The sequence below is a fragment of the Brienomyrus brachyistius genome, chromosome 23 (assembly GCF_023856365.1).
Source record: "Brienomyrus brachyistius isolate T26 chromosome 23, BBRACH_0.4, whole genome shotgun sequence".
NCBI classification, from domain to species: Eukaryota; Metazoa; Chordata; class Actinopteri; order Osteoglossiformes; family Mormyridae; genus Brienomyrus; species Brienomyrus brachyistius.
The window spans coordinates 18,485,726-18,511,124 of NC_064555.1; the positions used below are offsets into that span (position 1 = coordinate 18,485,726).

The 25,399-nt window shown below is 48.2% G+C and overlaps 1 protein-coding gene across 16 annotated transcripts; it reads left to right on the forward strand.

Annotated features, from left to right (window-relative positions):
• The first annotated feature begins 109 nt into the window (after positions 1–109).
• Positions 110–20,844, forward strand: LOC125719144 (nectin-2-like). Of its 16 annotated transcripts, none has more exons than XM_048993666.1 (12): positions 110–377; positions 525–609; positions 10,352–11,904; positions 12,061–12,138; positions 12,178–12,493; positions 12,966–13,259; positions 13,408–13,525; positions 13,704–13,852; positions 19,159–19,291; positions 19,372–19,429; positions 19,515–19,598; positions 19,706–20,844. In XM_048993666.1, the coding sequence occupies exons 5-12, from the start codon at positions 12,373–12,375 to the stop codon at positions 19,934–19,936; spliced, it is 1,188 nt and encodes a 395-aa protein (XP_048849623.1). In that variant the 5' UTR covers positions 110–377; positions 525–609; positions 10,352–11,904; positions 12,061–12,138; positions 12,178–12,372; the 3' UTR covers positions 19,937–20,844. The 16 variants fall into 16 exon arrangements, with proteins under 16 accessions (XP_048849623.1, XP_048849617.1, XP_048849624.1 ...); XM_048993660.1 differs by having other exon boundaries at positions 10,352–11,514; positions 11,593–12,138; XM_048993667.1 differs by having other exon boundaries at positions 10,352–11,280; positions 11,944–12,138.
• The last annotated feature ends 4,555 nt before the right edge of the window (positions 20,845–25,399 follow it).

Sequence of the window (25,399 nt, forward strand, 5' to 3'; positions counted from 1 at the left end):
TATTTAAAATGTATCGTTTTCAGTTCTCTGCGTTTGCCACTTAGAAACAGTGCGAGGAAAGATGATCCCACGATCTTCAGTAAAAGCAGGAAAGACGGATTCCTTGCGTTCTGTGCTGCATTCAGGAAGTAAGCTCTACGATACAAGTGTATCCCGAAAGCCGTATGTCCCGATAATGAAACTAAGACCAGTTACACAGAGATGTCGAAACTTTCCAAAGTTTTGCCGGATGACGTTGAATGCCGAGCAGTCTGACCAAGCCGCCCTGCTCCTTCACTAACATTCCTGTTTAGTCTCGGAGCGGCACCTCATTGATTCCGTCCGATTTTCGATAGGCGATTCAAGCGATCACCGACTTCAAAGAAGCAAAAGAACAGGTGAAAGTACATTCTTGGCTTCCAGTCTCTGTTAGAGCTGTAATGTACTTTTCGACGGTGGTCTGCAGAAAACGTTTTACTTGCTTATAATTTACATTTAACCACGTTCGCTTTGTCGGGGATTTTATGAGTTCCTTGTCTTGGCAGGATTTTAAGACCACTTCCTGACGCTTCCTCGACTTCACAATGAAGCCCGTCGGGCTCCTTACGGTTGTTTTTGCAGTAATTCAAGGTAAGAATTCTACGGCTTCCACCTCTTCCGTGTGATTCCCATTTAACTCGTTTGTGCTTTTCAGTGTCTTTTTCACTTCGTTACTAATAACCGGCCTCATTGCGCGACACGAATCACGCAACATTATATAAATTTACTCGTACTGTTTTTCCCCACGAAGATGTCATTATTCGGATGCCGTTTTTGAGAGTTCCCATTAGCCTAAATGTTTCCCGTGATCTTACCCCCTATCCCTGTACCGAGTTTCTTCGCCATATTTCTTCAAGGTGTGGTTTTCTACGGAATTTCAAGCAGAGATATGCAGGTGCCATTCCTGAAAGTCGTTTCCCCCACGTCTTATAGGCTAGTTTTACGATTCGTTTTTATTACATTGCGTCATTCATTAATATACCTTCTATCCCCTCGGAAGTTCGATGTGTATCTCTCATTTTCATTCAGAAGTGGGCATTGAAATTAAAAACAAACAAATCCGGATATACCTAGTATTTGTACGCCTTCGGGAATACGCGTCATTCTAATAGCTGTTGCGAAACTTATAATTCAGTTAAATCACTTTACATAGGCCTATAGGCAACATGTTTTAGAACATTTCGGTGTTCCTCTCACCGATATCGCACTGCCTTCAAAGAAGATTTTTCCGAGTCGCTGCCATCTTTTGTAATGCATATTTGTTAACAATTACCCCTCCCACTTTAAAAGTGTGTGTGTGTGTGGGTGTGGGGGAACAACACGATCTGTTCAGATGCATGGGTAAATTACTCTGGCAAAAAGTTACCTTGCACGAGTTTGTTAATAAGTTACTGCTCTTGTTATTCTCTGGGAATGGTGATTGCTCAGTCGCGGTTTAGATGGTGGCCAAATTGCTTACAATGCGTAATTAAAATGTTTATAACTTCTTTTAGATCTACATATGTCAAGATTGAACTAAAAACGTATAAGCTGAGTTTCTAAAGGAGTATTACCCTAATTATGCGCACTGACAAAAAGTAACCGGGAGTGGCTTAATTGTTTATTGACTTTTGTTTTGCATAAGCCAAAAAACTTTTATCGTACAATTAAGGGAAAGGCTCAAATGTCCCATTCTGCACTAAAACCACATCCCCGGGTCTGCTGCTTGGCTGATAGTGGCCTCCATACAGGAATCCCCCCAATCACGGTCCTGACTTGCTGCTAAATGGCTTATGACTGCCTAATCTTCATAAAATTGTAAGACTGCACCTGGAAATCCAGTTGACTGATGGTGTCCATTTATTTTTTGTTTATTTTTAAATGATTATTTTAAAATTATGATTTCACGCAACAGTTGAACTGATACTGATTCAGCATAGCAATTGATCATAATGATCAACATAGTAATTAACCAGAATGTTTCACTTCACAGTTGCACACAACAGTTGATACAGATTTTTTTATTATTATTATTATTGGTATTATAACATAAGGTTGTGCATTTGAAAATAATTAAAGTAAGATCAAGGTACTTTAGTGCACTATAGCAAGTCCCTAAGACTGCTGGGGCTCCCTTCACTGTGTTCCCCCCAGAATAACAGGAAAGCACTAACAAACAATAGGTTGGCAGCACTGCCTGCTTGCAACCCCCCCCGCCCCCCCCGGCATTTCATCCTTATGTAGCCTGAATTGCATCACATTCAGTGTTGCTAAGATACCATGTTTTAATCGCCTGTACAGATCCTTACCCTCATTATACAGTTTGGATTTCATTTTTCTGTATTCTAGAGACTTTTAATTTATGTAATAGCAGATTATGAATGCTTCAGTATGCTGAGTATTCAGCAATCTCAGGAAAAAATAATCAATCTGTATGCTGCTTTTGGCAATACAATATTTTAGGTTATTTTCAAGCAACTCTGAAACCGGTCATGTTCACTATTAGTGATCGTGGTGTAATTGACAGAATGTAATCACTCCTACCAAGATGTGTTTGTCGAAGCATTTGTGTCAGTGATACTGTGGAATTAATCAGTGATGTATAATAATTTCTGTGTGCTTGTGCAGCCTCCCACACGTGTCCTGTCACAGTGACATAGACATGCAGCTTTATGCTAAGAAAGAGTTACAGTAATAATATAAATAGGTAAAAATGTAGCAGTTATACACTGACCCTTCTGTGACTAGAAGGTGATGGGCAGTCACCGTGCACCTGCGTTCTGTGCTGGATAATTTAAAATGATGGATTTAATGTTTCTTTAGGCTGGTACTAACCCCCCCCCCCCCCCCCCCCCAAAAAAAAAAAAAACAACAACAAAATTTTGATATAATTGCGAAGATGCCATTTGTTGTATTACAGCCATTTGTATGCATCTGATCAGAGAAATGTGTTATTGTATTGCTGTGTGCTGTATAGCCATTAGCATTAGCATTGCCTGGTCATTTTCTGCTTATCAAATCATTGTGTGCTTAGCACGGATTGTGCTGGGACTGGATGACAAGCCAGAAAGAAGATGGGAAAATCAGGCGACTGGATACAGCCAATAGTGTAATAGGGTCCAAAGCTGAGAAGCAGAGTGAGAGGCGGCACTGGCACTGTAGCGGAGGAGGCGGGGCCGTGGGCGGAGGTGAGACTGGAGCAGGGTTCCAGCATTCGTCACATGCAAGGTGTTCGGTCAGACCGTAACCTGCAGTGAAATGAAACTCCGGCATAATGAAGATGGTGGTATCAGTAAAAGAATAAAGAGAAAAGAAAGATAAGGATATTATAAATATGTAATGCATAAGGATCCAGAAGTGATACTGCAAAAGGAAAACCAGAGAAAAAAAACAGAGATACACAGCATAGCTTAGAGGGCGTGGTGCATGTGCGAGACGCCGGTGTTAAATTCTAACTGCCATTTAGGTATGTAGTGGCCTGGCGATGCAGGAGAGACACCGATGGAAAGTTTAAACACATCCATATATGTCTTCTGCTTGGGCTGGTTTTAGAGGCAGCAACCAAAATAGTTCATTTGAAGCTAAAAGATACTAAAGATTTCAAATAATTACGTGTTAACACAATAAAATGAATGTCAAATCACCAGAAACAGAAGTCTCTCTCGCAAAAAAAATCAGAATCAGGAGGTCAAATTAGAGTAAATTAAATGCACAGAGCAATTAAGCATAGATAATTAGGATGCAGAATTGCAGTGCTAATCATTTCCTTCCTACCTGTAAAGCACAAAGCCCCCACCATCCCTAAAGTGGCCGAAGGTACTGCACCACACAGGTGTTGCACAATATATACAGATTATTAATATTATGTGTAATATTTATATATACAGAGAACTGGGATGCTCTTTGTTGTGCTACACCATAAGGACCTTCCCTTCATTATTGTTGTAAATAGAATGTTAAATGTAGCTTTTTCTCTCAAACCCCCTGTGGGTCTCAGCATTGCTTGTGGTAAGGCATGTTTTTTTTTTCCAGGTCATTAAACCACTAATGATGACATTACTGAGCAAAGAAGCGCTGCTTCATTTAGCATCGTAATAAGCGTTTTGTTATTCTATTCTGCGCACTGAAGCGGCTGCGTGACTCGCGCTCCCCTCCCAGCAGCCTTTGCTGGGCCCCCCGCCACGTTTCTCTTCCCACCCTCGTGTTCATACAGATGCTTCTTTATTTTAGGTGCCGTTTTAGTGCCACCATTTAGTAAATTTTTTTTTTTTAATCATCGTCGTGTATCATGTGAAACACCCGAAAAGAGTGAGAATTGGTGTGTGTCTGTGTGTGTGACACAGGGCCCTTTCCCACTGCTGGAGCTCGGTCTGATTGCAGTTCCTCGAAGGCACTGCTGGCTGGGGGCACTGCTGGCTGGGGGCTTACTGATATCATGCTGACTGGTTTGACCAGAAGCACTGGCACTAACCTGGAAGTTATACGGAAGTGCGGGGAATAGAGGCAATTAGCAGAGCAAAAATTGAGCAGAAGGAATTATTTTTCTACCTCAGTTACATTTAAACTTGCCAGTGCTTATTAGTGGGATAACATTAAAATCAGATAAGTGCTTTTTGCGTGTCCCATGCTTGGGTCCCAGTTCCAGTCGTGTAGTGGGAGAACGAAAGTGGCCAGGAGCTTCAAAAGTCCCAGTTTGAAACAGCCCAGAACTAGATTTCTGAATTTCAGTGGGAAATGCTCATGAAAGGCTCCTAAACCACAAAAATAGCATAATCTATGCAGCGACCGAGGACCTGATGGAATAGTGACTGATCACTTACCTTATGCATACCTTTGTAAATTGATTTGATAGTTGTTTTGCAAAGCAGCCTTTGACTTAATGATTTTTAATTTTCTTAAACACTGCTCTACCTTGTGACTTTTAAACATCACATGGTTATTTCTGTGAATTGTAGGCATATACTAGGCTACCAAAGCATTTATCAGAATGTATGCGTAGCACTGATTCTGATCCTAAAATTTTCAGAGCGTTGGAGCGACTAGTGGAAAAGTTAGTATGGACAAGTTAGTATGGAGCCCTGAGTTAGTATGGACAAGTTAGTATGGAGCCCTGAGTTATGGTTAGTTGGCGCAAAATATAAATCCATAGAAAATTTGTTTTTAAAATGCACTCACTCTAGAGGTTTCAGTGCTCTGTAAGCACTAATTGTGACCCATTTACTGTTAACTGGTTTGCCATCACAGGATATCACCTGAATTTGAGCCATTTGCATTTACTGGAAATTATCAGCACTGTAATTCACCACCATCTCATCTAAAGTAATATGAAATAAATGTCCGCCTGCAATCTTAATATCGGTCTGGGCGGGAGGCTGGAGTGTGGTCCCCCCCCCCCCCCCCCATTCGTACAGTCACATACACACTTGCACTCTGGCTACGTTCGTGTTACGAGGATGTATTTGGTGTGAATTTAGGCAGAATCCTGCTGGTGCTCGTCCCAGGCCTGGCTCACTGACCCATTAAGTCCTGTTGGAGGTTATGATGTATGGGGGTGGGGGATTTTGCTGTATCTGCTGTTTTGTTCCTTTATTACATACATTGATGTCCTGAACACTTTTAAGATCCAGCGATTGCAGGCCGGCTGACTCTCCCCTTGTGGTGTTTGACTGAGTGCCGCTCAGCCTGAGTCTGAGAGAGCAAGTCGTCCATAATCCTTTAATGCAGCGCACAGCAAACTGCCTAATTGGTAGTGTTATGAATTGAGCCTGCATGCTTTTAACAGTGTATGTGTCTGTGTGTGTGTGTTTCTGTGTCTGTCACGGGGGGGAGGGTGTTTGTATTGGGGGTGGGGCATGATGCAGAAAAAGAGGTGGACGATCCACTGGTGGCTCCACAGGAACACGGGGTTTTTTTTTTTTTACAAAGACACAAAACAATGGGAACACTACAAAACAAACAGACCACGAGGGGTCAAGACTAAAAAGGGGTACAAAGTAACTAACAGAACAAAACAGTCTACAAGGGGAAACTAGTGACGCAGGGAACTGGCAGGGAATCAAAAATAGCAAACAGAGGAACCAACATCTGGGAACATGGTCAGCAAGAACACCATCAATGAGTCCACCCGGAACAGAGCAGGAGCGGGAACCTAATACAGAGGGCTAACAAGAATAACACAGGACAGGTGTGAACGATTAACAAGGGCTGGCAAAACGGGCAACAGGTGAAACAAATAATTAAATCACGAAACTCAAACTTGGAAACAGAATCTAACACTGGGGGAATAGCAGACTGGTAAAATGCAACCAAGGGCACAAAGCAGAATGCAAACCACAAAACACAGGAACTAGAAAAACTGATGCAAATGAAACACTAGGGAACAAATCTACTAAATACAGAAACAGAAGTGGCTGGACTCAAACACACGACAGAAGGGCTAGTGGCCACGCGCTCAGGTCATTGAGCCATGCGGCACTCCGGGGAGCTGGGGAAACGCACTAAGGACTCGGACAATGAGGAGGACAGGATGGCCAGTGACATCTGCTGGCCAAAATGGGGAGGAGACATGAAAGACTGGGACAGACGGGTACAGACCCTCTCAGTGTCTGTATGTGTGTCTGTGTGAAGGCTGGGAGGATGTCCACTCTGTGTTCAGGTCCCAAACATCTCGCATTGTCCTGTTAAGGCTTAAGGTCTCCATTAAAATTTAAAAAGCATTGAGCCCACTGCTGTAAAGACGATGTTACGAATGAACACATCCATAGAAAATCTAAGGCCAAAATATTGGTCGAACTCTCATTTGGTTTATGTAACAAAAAACTAAAGAAAAAAGCCCCAGAAGAATGATTAAGCGAGGCAAAGAAAGAGGAAGCTGTCGGCAGCTCAATCCTGTGACGGGGCAGAGCATGGCCGCGTGTGCAGTGCAGAGTCGCTCACGGGCAGGTTCGGCCGCGTGTGCAGTGCAGAGTTGCTCACGGGCAGGTTCGGCCGCGTGTGCAGTGCAGAGTCGCTCACGGGCAGGTTCGGCCGCGTGTGCAGTGCAGAGTCGCTCACGGGCAGGTTCAGCCGCGTGTGCAGTGCAGAGTTGCTCACGGGCAGGTTCGGCCGCGTGTGCGCTGCAGAGTCGCTCACGGGCAGGTTCGGCCGCGTGTGCGCTGCAGAGTCGCTCACGGGCAGGTTCGGCCACGTGTGCAGTGCAGAGTCGCTCGCGGGCAGGTTCGGAGGGGGGACCGCCCACAGTGAGACATCCTACTGACAGCCGGCTGGCCCGAAGCGCACTGTCAGCTCCCCTTAATACACCTTTTATATACTGTATATAGCAGATAAAAGCAATAAGCCACATAAGCTTTGGGCGTTCTCCGGGTGTTAAATGTTACTCACCCATTGTGTTGCACCAAAGCATATTCTTATCCCGCGGTCACATTCATGATACCCTGGCAGCTCTGCCACCTGACTGTCGCGCTGGAATCTCCTCCCCAGGAGGTGTGAATAGGCACGTCTCCGGGCCTTTGAGGACACTACCCCCTAATGCTCTCTATTTTCTGACATTGTCACTCTTTGCATGGGTCACATGCAACAATACATCCTGTCGCAGAAAATTTATGATCATATAAAGCCCAGTATGACTGGGTGCAGATCAATGCACGGGGTATTCCAGGCTGCAAAATCAAGGGCCATGGCCAGCAAAATGGGGGCCCCACCCCAGCTGAGGAAAAATGGAACAGTTAACAGTCTTATGAGTGAGGAAAGAAGGGAGCGGGGGATCAACAGGCAGATCGGTAGTATATAATGCAGACTCAAAGTAATGAGGCTCCACATTGAAAGGAGCCAGCTCAGGTGAGTCGGGCATCTTTGTAGGATGCCTCCTGGACGCCTCCCTGGGGAGGTGTTTCGGGTACGTCCAACCGGGAGGAGACTCCGGGGCAGACCCAGGACACACTGGAGAGATTATATGTCTCTGCTGGTCTGGGAACACCTTGGTATTCCCCTGGAGGAGGTGGCCGGTGAGAGGGAGGTCTGGGCATCGCTGGTTAGAATGCTGTCCCCAAATAAGTGGCCGAAAATAAATAAATGAATGAATGAAAGAATGAATGAACAGTTAAACATTAAATCTGGCTGATTGATTTGCCAGTGTGATACTCTCTCCTGAATGGCAAATTATACTGCCAGTACCGCCTTCCCCCCCATGTCAGTCTAGGCCCCCGGAGAAGTTAAGGGGCTCCTTTGTATTAAATGTTTCTAATTCTCATTTTGGTGTGTCACAGTCATAATACACAGGTGAAAAGGGACACCAGCCCTTTCTTACATGAATGGCTGCGTGTTTCTTTGGCACATCATCCCTCCAGTCAGACTCTGCCTTTTGTTCTGGTACAGCGGTGGGGCCTTTGTGTGTCACAGGCCTTAGCTACATTACAGCAGTGGGGCCTTTGTGTCTCAGGCCTTAGCTACATTACAGCAGTGGGGCCGTTGTGTGTCTCAGGCCTTAGCTACATTACAGCAGTGGGGCCTTTGTATGTCACAGGCCTTAGCTACATTACCGCAGTGGGGCCGTTGTGTGTCTCAGGCCTTAGCTACATTACAGCAGTGGGGCCTTTGTGTGTCACAGGCCTTAGCTACATTACAGCACTGGGGCCGTTGTCTGGCACGGGCCTTAGCTACATTACAGCGGTGGGGGCTTTATGTGTCATGGGCCTTTACTACATTACAGTAGTGGGGCCTTTGTGTGTCACAGCCTTGATTACATTACAGCAGTGGGGCCTTTGTGTATCATAGGCCTTAGCTACATTACCGCAGTGGGGCTGTTGTGTGTCTCAGGCCTTAGCTACATTACAGCAGTGGGGCCGTTGTGTGTCTCAGGCCTTAGCTACATTACAGCAGTGGGGCCGTTGTGTGTCTCAGGCCTTAGCTACATTACAGCAGTGGGGCCGTTGTGTGTCTCAGGCCTTAACTACATTACAGCAGTGGGGCCGTTGTGTGTCTCAGGCCTTAGCTACATTACTGCAGTGGGGCCGTTGTGTGTCTCAGGCCTTAGCTACATTACAGCAGTGGGGCCGTTGTGTGTCTCAGGCCTTAACTACATTACAGCAGTGGGGCCGTTGTGTGTCTCAGGCCTTAGCTACATTACAGCAGTGGGGCCGTTGTGTGTCTCAGGCCTTAGCTACATTACAGTGGTGGGGCCTTTGTGTATCATGGGCCTTAGCTACATTACAGTGGTGGGGCCTTTGTGTGTCACAGCCTTGATTACATTACAGCAGTGGGGGCTTTATGTGTCATAGGTCTTAACGCCCCCTTCTGCTGTAATTGCTGTGAGAATACACGAGAGTGGAATATTGTGAAAAAGGCCTGTTAGTGTGCAGATGCTGCTTCTTACAAAGGACTGTCTACATCATGAAGATCAAACATTTCAGATTACACATTCTCTTCATCAGCCATGCAGTCATGTACCCTTCGATTGGTTAGCACCCTATTATGGGTTGTTCTCTGTGTTGCACCTGTATCTTCTAGGATAGGCTCCCCTCACAACCTGGCACTGGACAAGCTGGTAAGGAAGATGGATGAATGAACCATTACATAGCTTTTCTGGTTTATCAGTCTGTGTGTCTCCTGTCAGCACACCTGCATGTGAATTCCGGCTGGCAGCCCCATCCCATAGCTTTGAGTGCTCACATTTTCAGCCGCCCACCTTCAGTCCTGCTGGATGTGCTCCCTGTGAATAGGACTTAAAATTAAAGACAAGATATTTTCAATGTTTGTTTTCTTCTGTACATCTGGGGCCTTATTAATATTATGAATTTGGTGGATCAGTGCAGTAATATTGTTTGATAAATATTGAAGATTTCAAAATTTGAATAATGTGGGTCTTTGTTCATTGTAACATTTTGGTATTTTATCTCAATCAATAATTGGAAAACAATTATTATTAATTAATATGTCCTATTTCTTGCTGTCTAACATGTTGAATATTAGCTAAGACTGGTATCCCCCCCCCCCCCCCCCCCCGTTTGGGATAAGGTGTCCTCTAACAAGATAAACAGTTAAAATGCTTGGATATTTTTAAGTGAAGAGCATTAGCTGCTTTTAAAGTGCAGGTCTAAAAGATTCAGTGCAGATGATTAACTTGTTGATGCATAAATGTAGTGTTTACTTTGTTTTTTGGATTTTGTACCTGCGCTGTTTATACAACACGAAAACTGATGATTTCCAGCATCATTGGAAAACCCGATTTGTGCCTCTCACAGGTGTGTCTTTGCCTCCGCGGTGCGTTAGATCCGTCTCTGTAGACTCAGCAGGGTCAGCTGGCAGGAAGGTGGGATCCGCTTAGATGCCCCCCCATGGCTGTATTTCTGTGTCACAGGTGCGGCATTCCAGAGGGTAAAGGTGGACAGGGAGGTGCAGGCCTATCCTGGTGACACCTTCCAGTTGCGCTGCAAGTTTGAGATGCTGGAAGGCATAAGCCTGAGTCAGGTAAGTGTATGTTAGTGCCCGGCCTGGTGTCCACATGAGATAAGTGTGTGTTAGTGCCCGGCCTGGTGTCCACATGAGATAAGTGTGTGTTAGTGCCCGGCCTGGTGTCCACATGAGGTAAGTGTGTGTTAGTGCCCGGCCTGGTGTCCACATGAGATAAGTGTGTGTTAGTGCCCGGCCTGGTGTCCACATGAGATAAGTGTATGTTAGTGCCCGGCCTGGTGTCCACATGAGATAAGTGTGTGTTAGTGCCCGGCCTGGTGTCCACATGAGATAAGTGTGTGTTAGTGCCCGGCCTGGTGTCCACATGAGGTAAGTGTGTGTTAGTGCCCGGCCTGGTGTCCACATGAGATAAGTGTGTGTTAGTGCCCGGCCTGGTGTCCACATGAGGTAAGTGTGTGTTAGTGCCCGGCCTGTTGTCCACATGAGGTAAGTGTGTGTTAGTGCCCGGCCTGGTGTCCACATGAGGTAAGTGTGTGTTAGTGCCCGGCCTGTTGTCCACATGAGGTAAGTGTGTGTTAGTGCCCGGCCTGGTGTCCACATGAGGTAAGTGTGTGTTAGTGCCCGGCCTGGTGTCCACATGAGGTAAGTGTGTGTTAGTGCCCGGCCTGGTGTCCACATGAGGTAAGTGTGTGTTAGTGCACGGCCTGTTGTCCACATGAGGTAAGTGTGTGTTAGTGCACGGCCTGGTGTCCACATGAGGTAAGTGTGTGTTAGTGCACGGCCTGGTGTCCACATGAGGTAAGTGTGTGTTAGTGCACGGCCTGGTGTCCACATGAGGTAAGTGTGTGTTAGTGCACGGCCTGTTGTCCACATGAGGTAAGTGTGTGTTAGTGCCCGGCCTGGTGTCCACATGAGATAAGTGTGTGTTAGTGCACGGCCTGTTGTCCACATGAGGTAAGTGTGTGTTAGTGCCCGGCCTGGTGTCCACATGAGGTAAGTGTGTGTTAGTGCCCGGCCTGGTGTCCACATGAGATAAGTGTGTGTTAGTGCCCGGCCTGGTGTCCACATGAGATAAGTGTGTGTTAGTGCCCGGCCTGGTGTCCACATGAGGTAAGTGTGTGTTAGTGCCCGGCCTGGTGTCCACATGAGGTAAGTGTGTGTTAGTGCCCGGCCTGGTGTCCACATGAGATAAGTGTATGTTAGTGCCCGGCCTGGTGTCCACATGAGATAAGTGTGTGTTAGTGCCCGGCCTGGTGTCCACATGAGATAAGTGTGTGTTAGTGCCCGGCCTGGTGTCCACATGAGGTAAGTGTGTGTTAGTGCCCGGCCTGGTGTCCACATGAGATAAGTGTGTGTTAGTGCCCGGCCTGGTGTCCACATGAGGTAAGTGTGTGTTAGTGCCCGGCCTGTTGTCCACATGAGGTAAGTGTGTGTTAGTGCCCGGCCTGGTGTCCACATGAGGTAAGTGTGTGTTAGTGCCCGGCCTGGTGTCCACATGAGGTAAGTGTGTGTTAGTGCCCGGCCTGTTGTCCACATGAGGTAAGTGTGTGTTAGTGCACGGCCTGTTGTCCACATGAGGTAAGTGTGTGTTAGTGCACGGCCTGGTGTCCACATGAGGTAAGTGTGTGTTAGTGCACGGCCTGGTGTCCACATGAGGTAAGTGTGTGTTAGTGCACGGCCTGTTGTCCACATGAGGTAAGTGTGTGTTAGTGCACGGCCTGTTGTCCACATGAGGTAAGTGTGTGTTAGCGCACGGCCTGTTGTCCACATGAGGTAAGTGTGTGTTAGTGCACGGCCTGTTGTCCACATGACGCTTTCCTTATCATCACCGGCTGCCTTGTTTCCCAGGTTTCCTGGGTTAGGGAGTCTTCGGTAGGGAGAGAGAACATCGCTGTCTTTCATCCTACACATGGGCCGAGTTACCCCAACACAGCCCTCAAAGGAAGAGTCAGCTTTATTTCCCCTTCCATGGAAAATCCTTCTATCCAAGTGTCTGGTGCCAAGACGAGCGACTCGGGCACGTATACCTGTGAATATGCCACCTATCCCAGCGGGACCGAGCAAGCCTCCTCCGCAGTCTTTATCTTGGGTTAGTGGCTGCTTTTTGTTTTGCCTAGATTTCTAAGTATTCTTACAGTGTCGATGGCATGATGGGTCACTGGGTGGTGCTGTTGCCCAGCACCTGGTGGGGTTTTAATCGTGACCCTGCTGTGTATGTGTTCTTTGCATGTTCTCCCTCTCGTGTGTGGGTTTCCTCATGCAGACAGTTAAGCTAATTGGTGTGTCTAAATTGCCAATGGAGTGTGTGAGTGCATGTTCCTGCTGATGAACAGGCACCTTGTCCAGTGTGCACCTGAGTCTTGTCCTCTGGTGTAGGGCTGACTCCGGGCCCCACCCCATCCCTGAGCTGGATATGGGGCTGAGAGATGGATGCTGTTTTCCTCGTTACACCTTCCCCGCTTGTGCCCGCTCACAGCTGTGCATCTCTTCCTCTTTCCTGTTCGCTACAAGCTCGCTGCAAAATCCAGGCTTCATTTCTGTCTCTCTGCACTCCCTCTCAGCCAAGCCCCAGAACAATGCCACCATGCTGCCCGTGATCGCCGGCAAAAACGCAGTGGTGGTGGCTCGCTGCGAGTCCGCCAAGGGCCAGCCAGCAGGACAGGTCTTCTGGGACACAACAGCTGCGGGCAACCACAGCAACACGACAAAACTGGAGAACGACAACACCGTGTCCGTGGTCAGCGAGTTCCGGCTCATCCCCACAGCTGCGGATAATGGCAGAGACATAACCTGTATTATCAAGCACCGCGCCCAAAAGACAGACGACATCTATAAAATGAAGTTGGCTGTTCAGTGTAAGCTATTGTTAGCTGACTGGGCGACTCTTAGTTGACTTGGATTATAGGTACAATCTGATGATCTGATGATCATCTGATGATGCTCCCTCTTATCTTCTCTTCTCTTCTTCTTTTCTTTGTTCTCCTCTCCCTCTCTGTCACCCAGACCCTCCCACGGTGTACATTTCTGGGTATGATGGTCAGTGGTACGTGGGCCGCAGCAATGTTCAGCTTACCTGCGTGGCCAATGCAAACCCACCACCGACTAGCTTTGAGTGGACAGTGTAAGTGATTTTGCATCAAAGGCACCGGGCAGCTTGTGTCCTTCTCTATGGCCAAAAGGCAGAGAATAGTTCACTGATGTTTCAGCTCTTCGATAGCTGCCCAGCCTTCTTTAAAAGGTGCTGCTTTCCACATTGCTCAAGACTGACTGCCTCTGTTAACCTTCCCTCTACCAATCAGTGCATCCGGCCAGATGCCAAAAACAGCCCAAATTACTGGGAATAAGCTCTCAGTGCCGAAGGTGGATGCGAGCATAAACACCACCTTTGCGTGTGAGGCGAAGAACCTGCTGGGATCCGGACAGGACAGGGTCACCACGTTGGTGACAGGTGAGCCATCGAAAGCATGTCGGTCTTTCAACATGACAAAGCCGTCTCCTCTCTACAGGCACTTACACATGCTGACTGCTCAGTGTGAGCAATGTGAGCTCCGTCAGTAAGAGCATTTGGTGGTGGTTACCATAATGTGCCATGTGGGTAGTTTAATTTTGAACTTGTATAATGTCATTTGACCTTTGCCGGTTTAGAGGCGTTATCTGCATAATCTCCCATTAGTCAACTGATTGAGACTGAGACAGACTTGTAAACTAATCAAGATCTCTCTCGTCACAGTGTTTGAAGTCTCTCATGCATTGTGGGCACAAAATAAATGGTATGAAACTCCTAGTGCAGAAAGATTCAAGTTAGTTGAAAAGCCTGCTTAGCAGATACAACACACTTCGCTGAGATGCTAGACATTGTGATTTGTTTCCCTACATTGAAATGCAGTACCTGCTCTGACCAATTTCGGCTTTCTCGCGTTGCCTTATGGGGCTTGTGAGATGATGATAAGTCTATCAGCAGTCAGATGTTCTTACAAGAAGAACACACTCCTTGCCCTATTCTTTCTCATGCTCGAGTTACATGATGCTGCATGCCGTGCTGTAACACACGCTTGACTCATATAATGCTGCATGCCATGCCTATTACATGATGCTGCATGCCATGCTGTAACACACGCTTGACTCATATAATGCTGCATGCCATGCCTATTACATGATGCTGCATGCCGTGCTGTAACACACGCTTGACTCATATAATGCTGCATGCCATGCCTATTACATGATGCTGCATGCCGTGCTGTAACACACGCTTGACTCATATAATGCTGCATGCCATGCCTATTACATGATGTTGCATGCCGTGCTGTTACACACGCTTGACTTATATATTGCTGCATGCCATGCCCATTACATGATGCTGCATGCCGTTCTGTAACACACGCTTGACTTGTATAATGCTGCATGCAATGCCTGTTACATGATGCTGCATGCCGTGCTTTAGCGCATGGTTGCCTATTACATGATGCTGCATGCTGTGCTTTAGCGCATGGTTGCCTGTTACATGCCGCTTTATTGAGTAAAATAATGCATTGCTGCCCACCTACCTGATGCGCTTTTTCTGTGCAGCATTATTAGAAGTGTCACGTAGATACTGATGTATGTTTAAGTAGCTGCAGCTGTAATGACGGGGTTTCTTCAAAGGCATCTTTTATACTTCATATGAAGTTATTTGCATAATTATAAATCATTGCATATCCATAACTGTCTTGATAGATATATCATATACTTTAATGAAATATAATATTGACTTTAGTGTTTTACATTATATTTAATGAGGCACCAACCAAAATTTAATGGAAAGAACGTCCAGAATACTGAAGCTAACGGATTTTCTGAGTGGACAGACTGAAAACCAGCCAATCTACAGCTGTACTTGTATAATGTTATTTTTCCGATTCCTCGTGGCACTATAGCCTCAGATCTTCAGGGTGTGGGGTTTGTGTGTTTGTTTGAGTGTGTGTCTGTGTGAAACAGTATCTGTGTGTGTGTGCTTCACTTGAAGTGGTTCAGTCTAACCTGAGCCCAACTGCTTCACTTGGAGTGGTTCAGCCTAACCTGAGCCCAACTGCTTCACTTGGAGTGGTTCAGTCTAACCTGAGTCCAGCTGCTTCACTTGGAGTGGTTCAGTCTAACCTGAGTCCAGCTGCTTCACTTGGAGTGGTTCAGCCTAACCTGAGCCCAACTGCTTCACTTGGAGTGGTTCAGCCTAACCTGAGCCCAACTGCTTCACTTGGAGTGGTTCAGCCTAATCTGAGCCCAACTGCTTCACTTGGAGTGGTTCAGCCTAACCTGAGCCCAACTGCTTCACTTGGAGTGGTTCAGCCTAACCTGAGCCCAACTGCTTCACTTGGTGTGGTTCAGTCTAACCTGAATCCAGCTGCTTCACTTTAAACATTAAAGTGTGAAAAGTGCTAAACAATCAGCTTTACTCTTTTGATACATTTTGATACAAAGGAATTCTTTTGTATGAAAATGTACTGAAAAGGATATGTCCTCTTGCCATGGAAATATTATCCTCTTCCAGTGCTTCAGAAAGGGCAGCTGTGCACCTCTTTCTTCTGCGTTTCTTGCAGCTGAAACTCTAACCTCACCTGTCTTACCATGACCTTCCCTCCCTCTTAACTCTTGTAGGGAAATGAACCTTTTATCAATAACCAAATTCCAGATAGATTTTGGGGGAGGATAATATTCAGATTTACTGTTAGGTCTGGCAATCTAACATCCTAGGAAAATTCTGCAAGCTTTACATTCACTCCCCAGGAAACGGCTTTCAGGAGTCTATGAAACGCAGTAGGCACTGCTGGTTCTCTGTGTAATGCAGCCATGCACTTAGCTGTGCGTGGTGCCACTGTGTGGAGTCTGCAGGGCGTCCTTCTTCTTGGCTTCTTCACGCAGGGAGATCCACGTCAGGCCAGTCGCTGATGGCTGAGTGTGACAGCGGTCGCTACGCCGGTCCTGTGCTGTTTGGCGAGGAGATCTCCTCTCTGTCCTAAACAGCCTGCCGTTTTTATTTTGGTTCCTTGACAGCCTTTATATGTTCAGTCACTTATTTGAGTGATTTAATTGTTTTAAAAGTTAAGGTTAAGTGCACTTTTGAAGACTTGCAGATGTTTGTGTTCTGCTCATGTCCTGTTCGCTGCAGAGCCTGGGTCACCATCGGCGCTTTCACATTGAAGTTCAGGAACCTGGTTCCTGGTTTCAAGTTCTCCAGTGGGAACTTTTGTAGTTCCTGGCCACTTTCGTGTGTCGCTTTCACACTGCATATCATGAACTGTGGCCTTGTAGGTTGGATTTCATGCGTAATTTTGTATTCAATGACACTGCACCGCCAACCCAGGACGACGGAGGGGTGCAGGTGGCTTGTTGGTTACTGATCATTCACTGTCTCTGCCCATGTGACCAAACCACAGCTGCTTCATCACTGTCTGCTTTCTTGTCAGGAATGTGTCATTTCTGTACAACTGAAGCTACTGTCTGCTTCCTGCTAAAAAGAAAGAAAAATATTTGTGCATTCCTAAAGTTGGAGTGTCTTGCTGTGTCTGGTAGCCCGACTGGTTTGTGTTTGCGTTTCACCGCTGGATCATGTCCAGGAGGAAGTGAACTTGTCTGGTCTTGTCTGCGTGCCTAGGCTGGTTGCAAAACAGCCACTGTGTGCGGCACTCAATCATACTGTGCATCTCATCCTCATACCTTAGCAGCTCGCCTGCCCACTAACAGATGATATCAGTCTGAATATCAGTGGTTCATATCAGTCAACATGTGTGTCTATTCTTTGTTCCTAGAACCTGCATGTTTAAATGGCCCTTATGATGATATGCCTTTAATGAGGTGTCCAGCTGTGTGCTTGTGTGTGTGTGTGTGTGTGTGTGTGTGTGTATAAATGTATGTGAGAATCACTGAGGGGGTGTATTTCACATCCATATGGGACATGGATCATCCCTAAAATAGTTAGGGCTGATTGCCTGTCCAATTGCAAAACAGTGGAGTGAGTTTGGTTGAAGAGATTTTTCAGAGAAATCCCCTGAGAAAAGGATTTTAAAATTTGCCGTCATTGTCAGGTGTTTTTAAATGTGAATTGTATCAGTATACTTGTTCTGGAATTGTCCACCGGTGAGCGTAATATTTTTCTCTTTCTTCCACGTATGCTGAGAGTACTCTTCCTGTTAATGCTCTGCAGTTCCTGATAATGGTTGATAATGGGTTTTGCCATCCTTAATGTGTTTTGCTGATGGAAAGGCTGGGCTGTAAAGGTTGGCTTGGGTGTGGCTGTGGTTTAATTTAAGACTGAGCACGAGAGAAAGTGGAGCGCTGGTTCTGTTAGAACAGCTGAAGCTGTACATTAGTGTTTGCAGCCGGTTCTAGTAGCTCCTTTTGGGTGTGGTCCTGTTGCCACGGCAACAGCCTGAGATGGTGGTCTGGCTATAGGTCAATTAGCCGACCGAGGGCATGACTTACTGCTGAAACTCCACATCAGCACCTCTTGAGTTCTGTGACGGTTTGCTTCCTAAATTGATGCCTTAGGATGTGAGATGGGCCACGGAGCAGGGCCCTCCGATTACTGCAGTGCTGTGCTAAAGCCTGTGTCATCCGCAGTGCTCACATTCAGAAAGGGCCTCTCTGTGCTCGCCTCTGCTGGAACGATACTCCAGAAACCCACGATGACACGTGGGAGAACATTCAAACCCCGAGTCGAACCCTGCTCTCAAAATTGGAAAGATAATCGAGCAGCTTCGCGTTATTTTTATCACGTTTTAAAAATCTGCCCATGAGGTTGTCCCCGGTCCCTCTGGCCTGTGTTTGCAGAGTGCAGTAGCTTCTGTTGAGCGCTTGTACAGCTGGACGTATAGCGCTGGATGGGTAGAGCCATGAGGGAGGGCTTGGCTCTCACAGTATTGCGCTGATGAAGCACTGATCACATGCTTCCTGGTCCTCAAAGCCCACGCCGACACTTCCAGTCTCAAAGTGGTTTTTTTTTTATTATATATTACTGCTGTGCTTGTTTATTCCTTGACACCCCTTAGAAACAAGTGGTGGTATTTACAGATATTTACTCAGGAGGCTTGGAAGCCACACACACAGTTTATTTATACATCTTTAGACATGATGTTCAAGACATCTAACTTTACTTGAAGGGGCACAAATAATGTAATAGTATCATGATTTGTACCGGAGTAGTAACTGAGTCACTAAGAGGCCCCTTAAATAGAGTGTTAGCAGATATCTGAATAATGAATTTGTCATGCAGAATAAAACCAAGGATTGTGTGAAATGTTTGGCCGAAGCCAGAACAGGCTGTGCTTATGCAGAGTAGAGGTTAGTCGTTTAAGTGTGAGTGTACTTAGGGAGAAAATGCACGGCACAGGTTTCTGCATTTGTGACCCATCACCACGAAATGAGTCTTATGGGTGCAGTTTTACCAGTGCGACTTAAGACTCATTTCGTGGCGATGGGTCACATTTTAAGATCACTGGCAATGTTGGCCGTACTGAGTGCTAGTGTTCAGGTTAATAATACCTCTGCACACTGCCCAGTCTAATGTCTGGCACATGCAAACTCTGACTGCAGGCTCTTAATCTGTGTCAGACATGCCTTCACATTCAGCAGTTCTGGTCTGCTAATGCTGCACCAGAGCGCCACCTGGTGGCTGAAGGATGCCAGTGACTGAGTGTAACCCTGAGATTCTCTGTCTCCATCGATGTTTTTAGGTTATAATCCTCAGTTCAGTGACTTATACCTGCTTTTCCGCTTTCTTAGCTGAACCTCCACCGGGCAGCAGTGCCACCAGCAGCATCATCGGAGCCATCATCGGCATCCTTATTGTGGCAGCTCTCATAGGCACCGGGCTGCTGCTGTACTGCAGGAGGAGGAACCGCTCTGAAAATGGAGAGTATGTACCCACTCTGTTCTTTTGCAAGCTCCGCCAATGTGACGTTCAGCGACTAACTGTCAACCCTCCCTGTCAAATAGCGGCCCCCCCAGTCATAAGCCTCCTCCCCCCACCAGGGCAGGTGGCTCCACTGAGATGGTGAGTTATGCTTGTTTTCCTGACCTGACCCTATGGTGGTTACTCTTCCTAATCCTGCCTTTGACGCATATCTCTGTGCCCACAGCTGAACAGGAATCATGGAACGCTGCTTGAGTCGCAGCCTCTGGATATGTACTATGAGACCTCTCATGATCGCGAGCCCATCACAGTAAGCCTTCCGAGACCGACACACGTCTTCCATGCGTCCTTGTCTTCACTCGAGCTGCTTTTCTCTTGGTCCTTCTGACCAGCTCTTCTCCTTTATGTTCTCTGTAGGACCTGGATGCCGATGATGACGATGAAAATGTGCCCAATGGTAATTCCGGTGTCCGCAACGGTTTGGAAGACTCCCCAGAGTTCTATAAAAGTAACGCATCAAGCGGAATTCCCGTGTCACGAGCCAACCTACCAGACCATTTGGGTCAGCAGGAAGATGAAGTTGGCCAAGCGGTACCGGCCCACATCGGACGTGGAGACAGTTTCATCTCTTCAGCAATGTTGGTGTAGGAGTCACAATCCAGACAGACCTGTACTTAGGCGTAGCCCTGGGCTGTTTACTCTATATTTGCTACTGCTCTTTTGGGCAATGATATTCCAGGAAGTTTTACCGTCCGGATACATTCTGACCCATGTTTGGACACATGCCAGTGAAGCATAATTAAATAGCAGGTACCTGTTAGTTACCGACAGTATGACCTTCTGCAATGTACAAATTGTTCTCAGGGTCGTGTGTAAAATGTGCTGTGAAGGCCGGAGATGTGTAGGTATTATAAATGTGCATTATTGTCATGACATTTGTTACAGTGGTGTGGCACTCGCCGTATTCAGTTTACCTTTCTATGAGTCTGCAAAGCCCCAAATTCTGCTGTATTGGAGCGTGACATAGCAGGCTCAGCGTCCTCTTAGCATGTTTATACTGGGGCCAGTCGGCCTGCCTCACCCGGCCAGCTTTCCTTCAAAGCCACAGATCCATGAAAAATAAGGACACATCCTGTGCCAGGAGCAGCATACTGTCACAGGTGACACGGCATCAGCGTTTTAGTCTAAATTGTTTTCATTGTTATCTGAAGTTTTACTTAATGTGAATATTCAATTTGTTAACAACTGCTGTATTTTCACTAGAAATGTTCGAATAAGAAGCAGGGCAACTCTGCTTTTCATCCACGGAAAATGTCTGGGTGTGTCGGCGCTTTGCTTGCTTATCCTAATTTCGTTTGATTGCAGATATAAAACTCTGAATGCTATTTAGACGACCACTGTCCCACTTGCACAAGCCTTGTTTTCCACGTGCAAACCTATGTCTTTTTATTTTGCATTTTCCAGTGTTAAAAATCTTTTTTTTTTTTTTTTTTTACAGTTTTAGATCTAATATTTGTACCTTTATACTTCACATAAACTACATCAACTCTAACACACTATACGCTGAGTGGCCACTTTATTAAGTTCTGCCATGTAGCAGCAGGTAGGAGCCATGTTGTCTTGGCCTGACCAGTTCTGCGTTTGGAGACGCCTTTCTGCACACCACTCCGGTCCCCAGCTGTTACCCTTGTGGCCTTTCTGTCATTTTCCTTTTTCTGATTCCACATTTTTCTGCTTATAATGTTATTCTCTGTAAATCCCAGACACTGTAATACAGTGTATAGCAGGGCAGCTGTTTGACGTGTCTGAAACTCATTCAAAAATACCTCAATGGAGCGTCTTAACCCTTCTAATGATGTGCCTCGTGCCGGTTTTGTTGTGCACTATATAGGTTAATTTAGGTGAAATTTAGTTGATAATTCGAACAGAATTACAAAATGGCTGGCTCACTATGTAGTGAACTCAGTAGATGGCGCCCTAGGCGAGCTTCACCCCCGCGCCCCCTCAGTAGATGGCACCCTAGGCGAGCTTCACCCCCGCGCCCCCTCAGTAGATGGCGCCCTAAGCGAGCTTCACCCCCGCGCCCCCTCAGTAGATGGCGCCCTAGGCGAGCTTCACCCCCGCGCCCCCTCAGTAGATGGTGCCCTAGGCAATCTTCACGCCCCCTCCTTAGATGGCGCCCTAGGCGAGCTTCACCCCCGCGCCCCCTCGGTAGATGGCGCCCTAAGCGAGCTTCACCCCCGCGCCCCCTCGGTAGATGGCGCCCTAGGCGAGCTTCACCCCCGCGCCCCCTCGGTAGATGGCGCCCTAGGCGAGCTTCACCCCCGCGCCCCCTCGGTAGATGGCGCCCTAGGCGAGCTTCACCCCCGCGCCCCCTCGGTAGATGGCGCCCTAGGCGAGCTTCACCCCCGCGCCCCCTCGGTAGATGGCGCCCTAGGCGAGCTTCACCCCCGCGCCCCCTCGGTAGATGGCGCCCTAGGCGAGCTTCACCCCCGCGCCCCCTCAGTAGATGGCGCCCTAGGCGAGCTTCACCCCCGCGCCCCCTCAGTAGATGGCGCCCTAGGCGAGCTTCACCCCCGCGCCCCCTCAGTAGATGGCGCCCTAGGCGAGCTTCACCCCCGCGCCCCCTCAGTAGATGGCGCCCTAGGCGAGCTTCACCCCCGCGCCCCCTCAGTAGATGGCGCCCTAGGCGAGCTTCACCCCCGCGCCCCCTCAGTAGATGGCGCCCTAGGCGAGCTTCACCCCCGCGCCCCCTCAGTAGATGGCGCCCTAGGCGAGCTTCACCCCCGCGCCCCCTCAGTAGATGGCGCCCTAGGCGAGCTTCACCCCGCGCCCCCTCAGTAGATGGCGCCCTAGGCGAGCTTCACCCCCGCGCCCCCTCAGTAGATGGCGCCCTAGGCGAGCTTCACCCCCGCGCCCCCTCAGTAGATGGCGCCCTAGGCGAGCTTCACCCCCGCGCCCCCTCAGTAGATGGCGCCCTAGGCGAGCTTCACCCCCGCGCCCCCTCAGTAGATGGCGCCCTAGGCGAGCTTCACCCCCGCGCCCCCTCAGTAGATGGCGCCCTAGGCGAGCTTCACCCCCGCGCCCCCTCAGTAGATGGCGCCCTAGGCGAGCTTCACCCCCGCGCCCCCTCAGTAGATGGCGCCCTAAGCGAGCTTCACCCCCGCGCCCCCTCAGTAGATGGCGCCCTAGGCGAGCTTCATCCCCGCGCCCCCTCAGTAGATGGCGCCCTAGGCGAGCTTCATCCCCGCGCCCCCTCAGTAGATGACGCCCTAGGCGAGCTTCATCCCCGCGCCCCTCAGTAGATGACGCCCTAAGCGAGCTTCACCCCCGCGCCCCCTCAGTAGATGGCGCCCTAGGCGAGCTTCACCCCCGCGCCCCCTCAGTAGATGACGCCCTAAGCGAGCTTCACCCCCGCGCCCCCTCAGTAGATGGCGCCCTAGGCGAGCTTCATCCCCGCGCCCCCTCAGTAGATGGCGCCCTAGGCGAGCTTCATCCCCGCGCCCCCTCAGTAGATGGCGCCCTAGGCGAGCTTCATCCCCGCGCCCCCTCAGTAGATGGCGCCCTAAGCGAGCTTCACCCCCGCGCCCCCTCAGTAGATGGCGCCCTAGGCGAGCTTCACCCCGCGCCCCCTCAGTAGATGGCGCCCTAGGCGAGCTTCACCCCCGCGCCCCCCTCAGTAGATGACGCCCTAAGCGAGCTTCACCCCCCGCGCCCCCTCAGTAGATGGCGCCCTAAGCGAGCTTCACCCCCGCGCCCCTCAGTAGATGGCGCCCTAGGCGAGCTTCATCCCCGCGCCCCCTCAGTAGATGGCGCCCTAAGCGAGCTTCACCCCCGCGCCCCCTCAGTAGATGGCGCCCTAGGCGAGCTTCACCCCCCGCGCCCCTCAGTAGATGGCGCCCTAGGCGAGCTTCATCCCCGCGCCCCCTCAGTAGATGGTGCCCTAGGCGAGCTTCACCCCCGCGCCCCCTCAGTAGATGACGCCCTAAGCGAGCTTCACCCCCGCGCCCCCTCAGTAGATGGCGCCCTAGGCGAGCTTCATCCCCGCGCCCCCTCAGTAGATGACGCCCTAAGCGAGCTTCACCCCCGCGCCCCCTCAGTAGATGGCGCCCTAAGCGAGCTTCACCCCGCGCCCCCTCAGTAGATGGCGCCCTAGGCGAGCTTCACCCCCACGCCCCCTCGGTAGATGGCGCTCTCAGCGGCCCCTTGAGTCACTGTATGAGTTGACTGGCCCTGCTCACACTCCCCCCACCAATCTGTGTCTACCGGCTTTAATATGTTGATCCCCACCTAGGAGGGGGGATTTGAACTGGCCGGGATATTCACTTGGAAAAAGTGTCATTTGACATCTTGTCATTTGACGCCCATGGTTGTATCCCCCTACCAAGTAGCTGTTATGTCACATAGCCTTTGTCAAACTGGCAGGGACTGCGTCTGACATCGCATGCATGCACCATTCTGACAGGCAGGGGTCACTGTTTGCCTGATTTGAAAATGACAGTTCTTTAACGAAACTCCAATGGTGAATCATATTCGTAGCACCTACCTGGATTTACAGTTGAGTGTGTAAAATATCCAAACTTTCCACATGTAGCTAATGGAATTCGCTCGGCTTGTGTTACTTTAAAATTTGAACCCATTATATTCTCAGGGGGTCCGGTTGCACTCCAGGCAGGTGTGAGCGAAGCTTCCCTGCTTCACAGTCACTTCGTACTTGTGCCTGAAGGCTTGGTGATTTCCTTATCTACCTGTAAATAGAATTCTATTCAGATTGCTTGAAAGATAAATTTGCTTATAATATCCACAGTCAATATATTATAAATGTGGACTGTTTTTGGTGTCAGAGAAGAGTGCAATACAGTGCCAGTAAAAAGTTTGGGCATGCCATTGCTACAAAGCAGAGCAATAGTGTCGCCTCACATGACCCAAACACAGTAGTTTTGCAGAAGTTTGACCAGAGACTGAAGTAAAAGTGGCTCAGCGTATATGTCCCTTCAGGACAGCTGTGGGGTTAAGGACCTTTGCTCAAGGGCCCAGTGGTGGAATCTCTCTGCCGGCTCAGAGATTCGAACCAGCAACCTTCTGAGTCAGTGCACAATTCCATGTATGTTATTTTATAGTTCTGATGTCTTTATTCTAAATTGTAGAGAATACTACAGATCTTTCTCTGGGTAGGTGTGGCCAAACTATTGACTGTATTTCTGTGTGGTTTCCCCAGTTTGAGGTATTGGGTAGCAATAATTAGAAAAGCAGTGTTATTAATTATCTAATTGTATATTAAACAGCTTAATTAATCAGTTTAGTAGTATTAGTAACCAGGGGAGGTAACATGTACACATTACATTTATATATTTAGCAGATATTTTGATCCAAAGTAACCCAGAGGCGGGCGCATGGGGCTGAGCAGACATCAGTGTGGCTAGTTTCAGCGTCTGACCTGTAAGGTGTGAGTCCTGCAGCTGGAGATGTGCAATACAGTACAATAAAAGAGAAGCTGTCCACACCAATCTGAGGCACGTCTGTGTGGTGGAGCTAAAATGCTGCACCTTCTCAGGTCAGCTTGGTCTTGGCTCATGTTAAAAACATGTCTGGTAGGCCGTGTGCCTTTGTCTCTGGGGCTGTCTGTATTACCGCCGCGTCAGTGTGTGCTGTAATCTGTAATAAGCCTTTAATGAGTGTGTTCACATTATGCACAGTATAGAAGCCTAAGGAAGATGTTTGGTCCTTAAGCACAAGGTGTCAGCAAACAGATTAAATGGCACCACAACTTCCTTCTTTATATTAGATGATATATTCATATCTAAATGTCCACATGCACATATACCTGATCATTTCACCTCCTGGTCTGCTCAACCTAAAACCCCCTTTGACGGTTATATTAAAATGCAGCTTTTTCATGTGTATAGTTTTTAATCCTTAGGTTCCTAGAAATTCTCATCAGGAAATGCACGTAAACAGCCGCAGTTAATCTCTCGCTTTACACGTTTACATTTAAAATTCACTTTTAAAATATCTATTCGCCCGTCTTCCAATCATTTATCAAGCACCCGGCTTGCAGTTTGTCGCAGGACGTGCACACGCATGCAGACACACGTCTAGACGCACACACAT

Excerpts from the sequence above, each read along its gene's own strand:
- LOC125719144 (XM_048993662.1), top strand. The coding sequence starts at position 12,373 with ATGGAAAATCCTTCTATCCAAGTGTCTGGTGCCAAGACGAGCGACTCG. Across the intron at positions 13,526-13,703 it reads ACTAGCTTTGAGTGGACAGT|TGCATCCGGCCAGATGCCAA; the intron begins GTAAGTGATTTT and ends TCTACCAATCAG. Across the intron at positions 19,599-19,705 it reads ATGATCGCGAGCCCATCACA|GACCTGGATGCCGATGATGA; the intron begins GTAAGCCTTCCG and ends TGTTCTCTGTAG.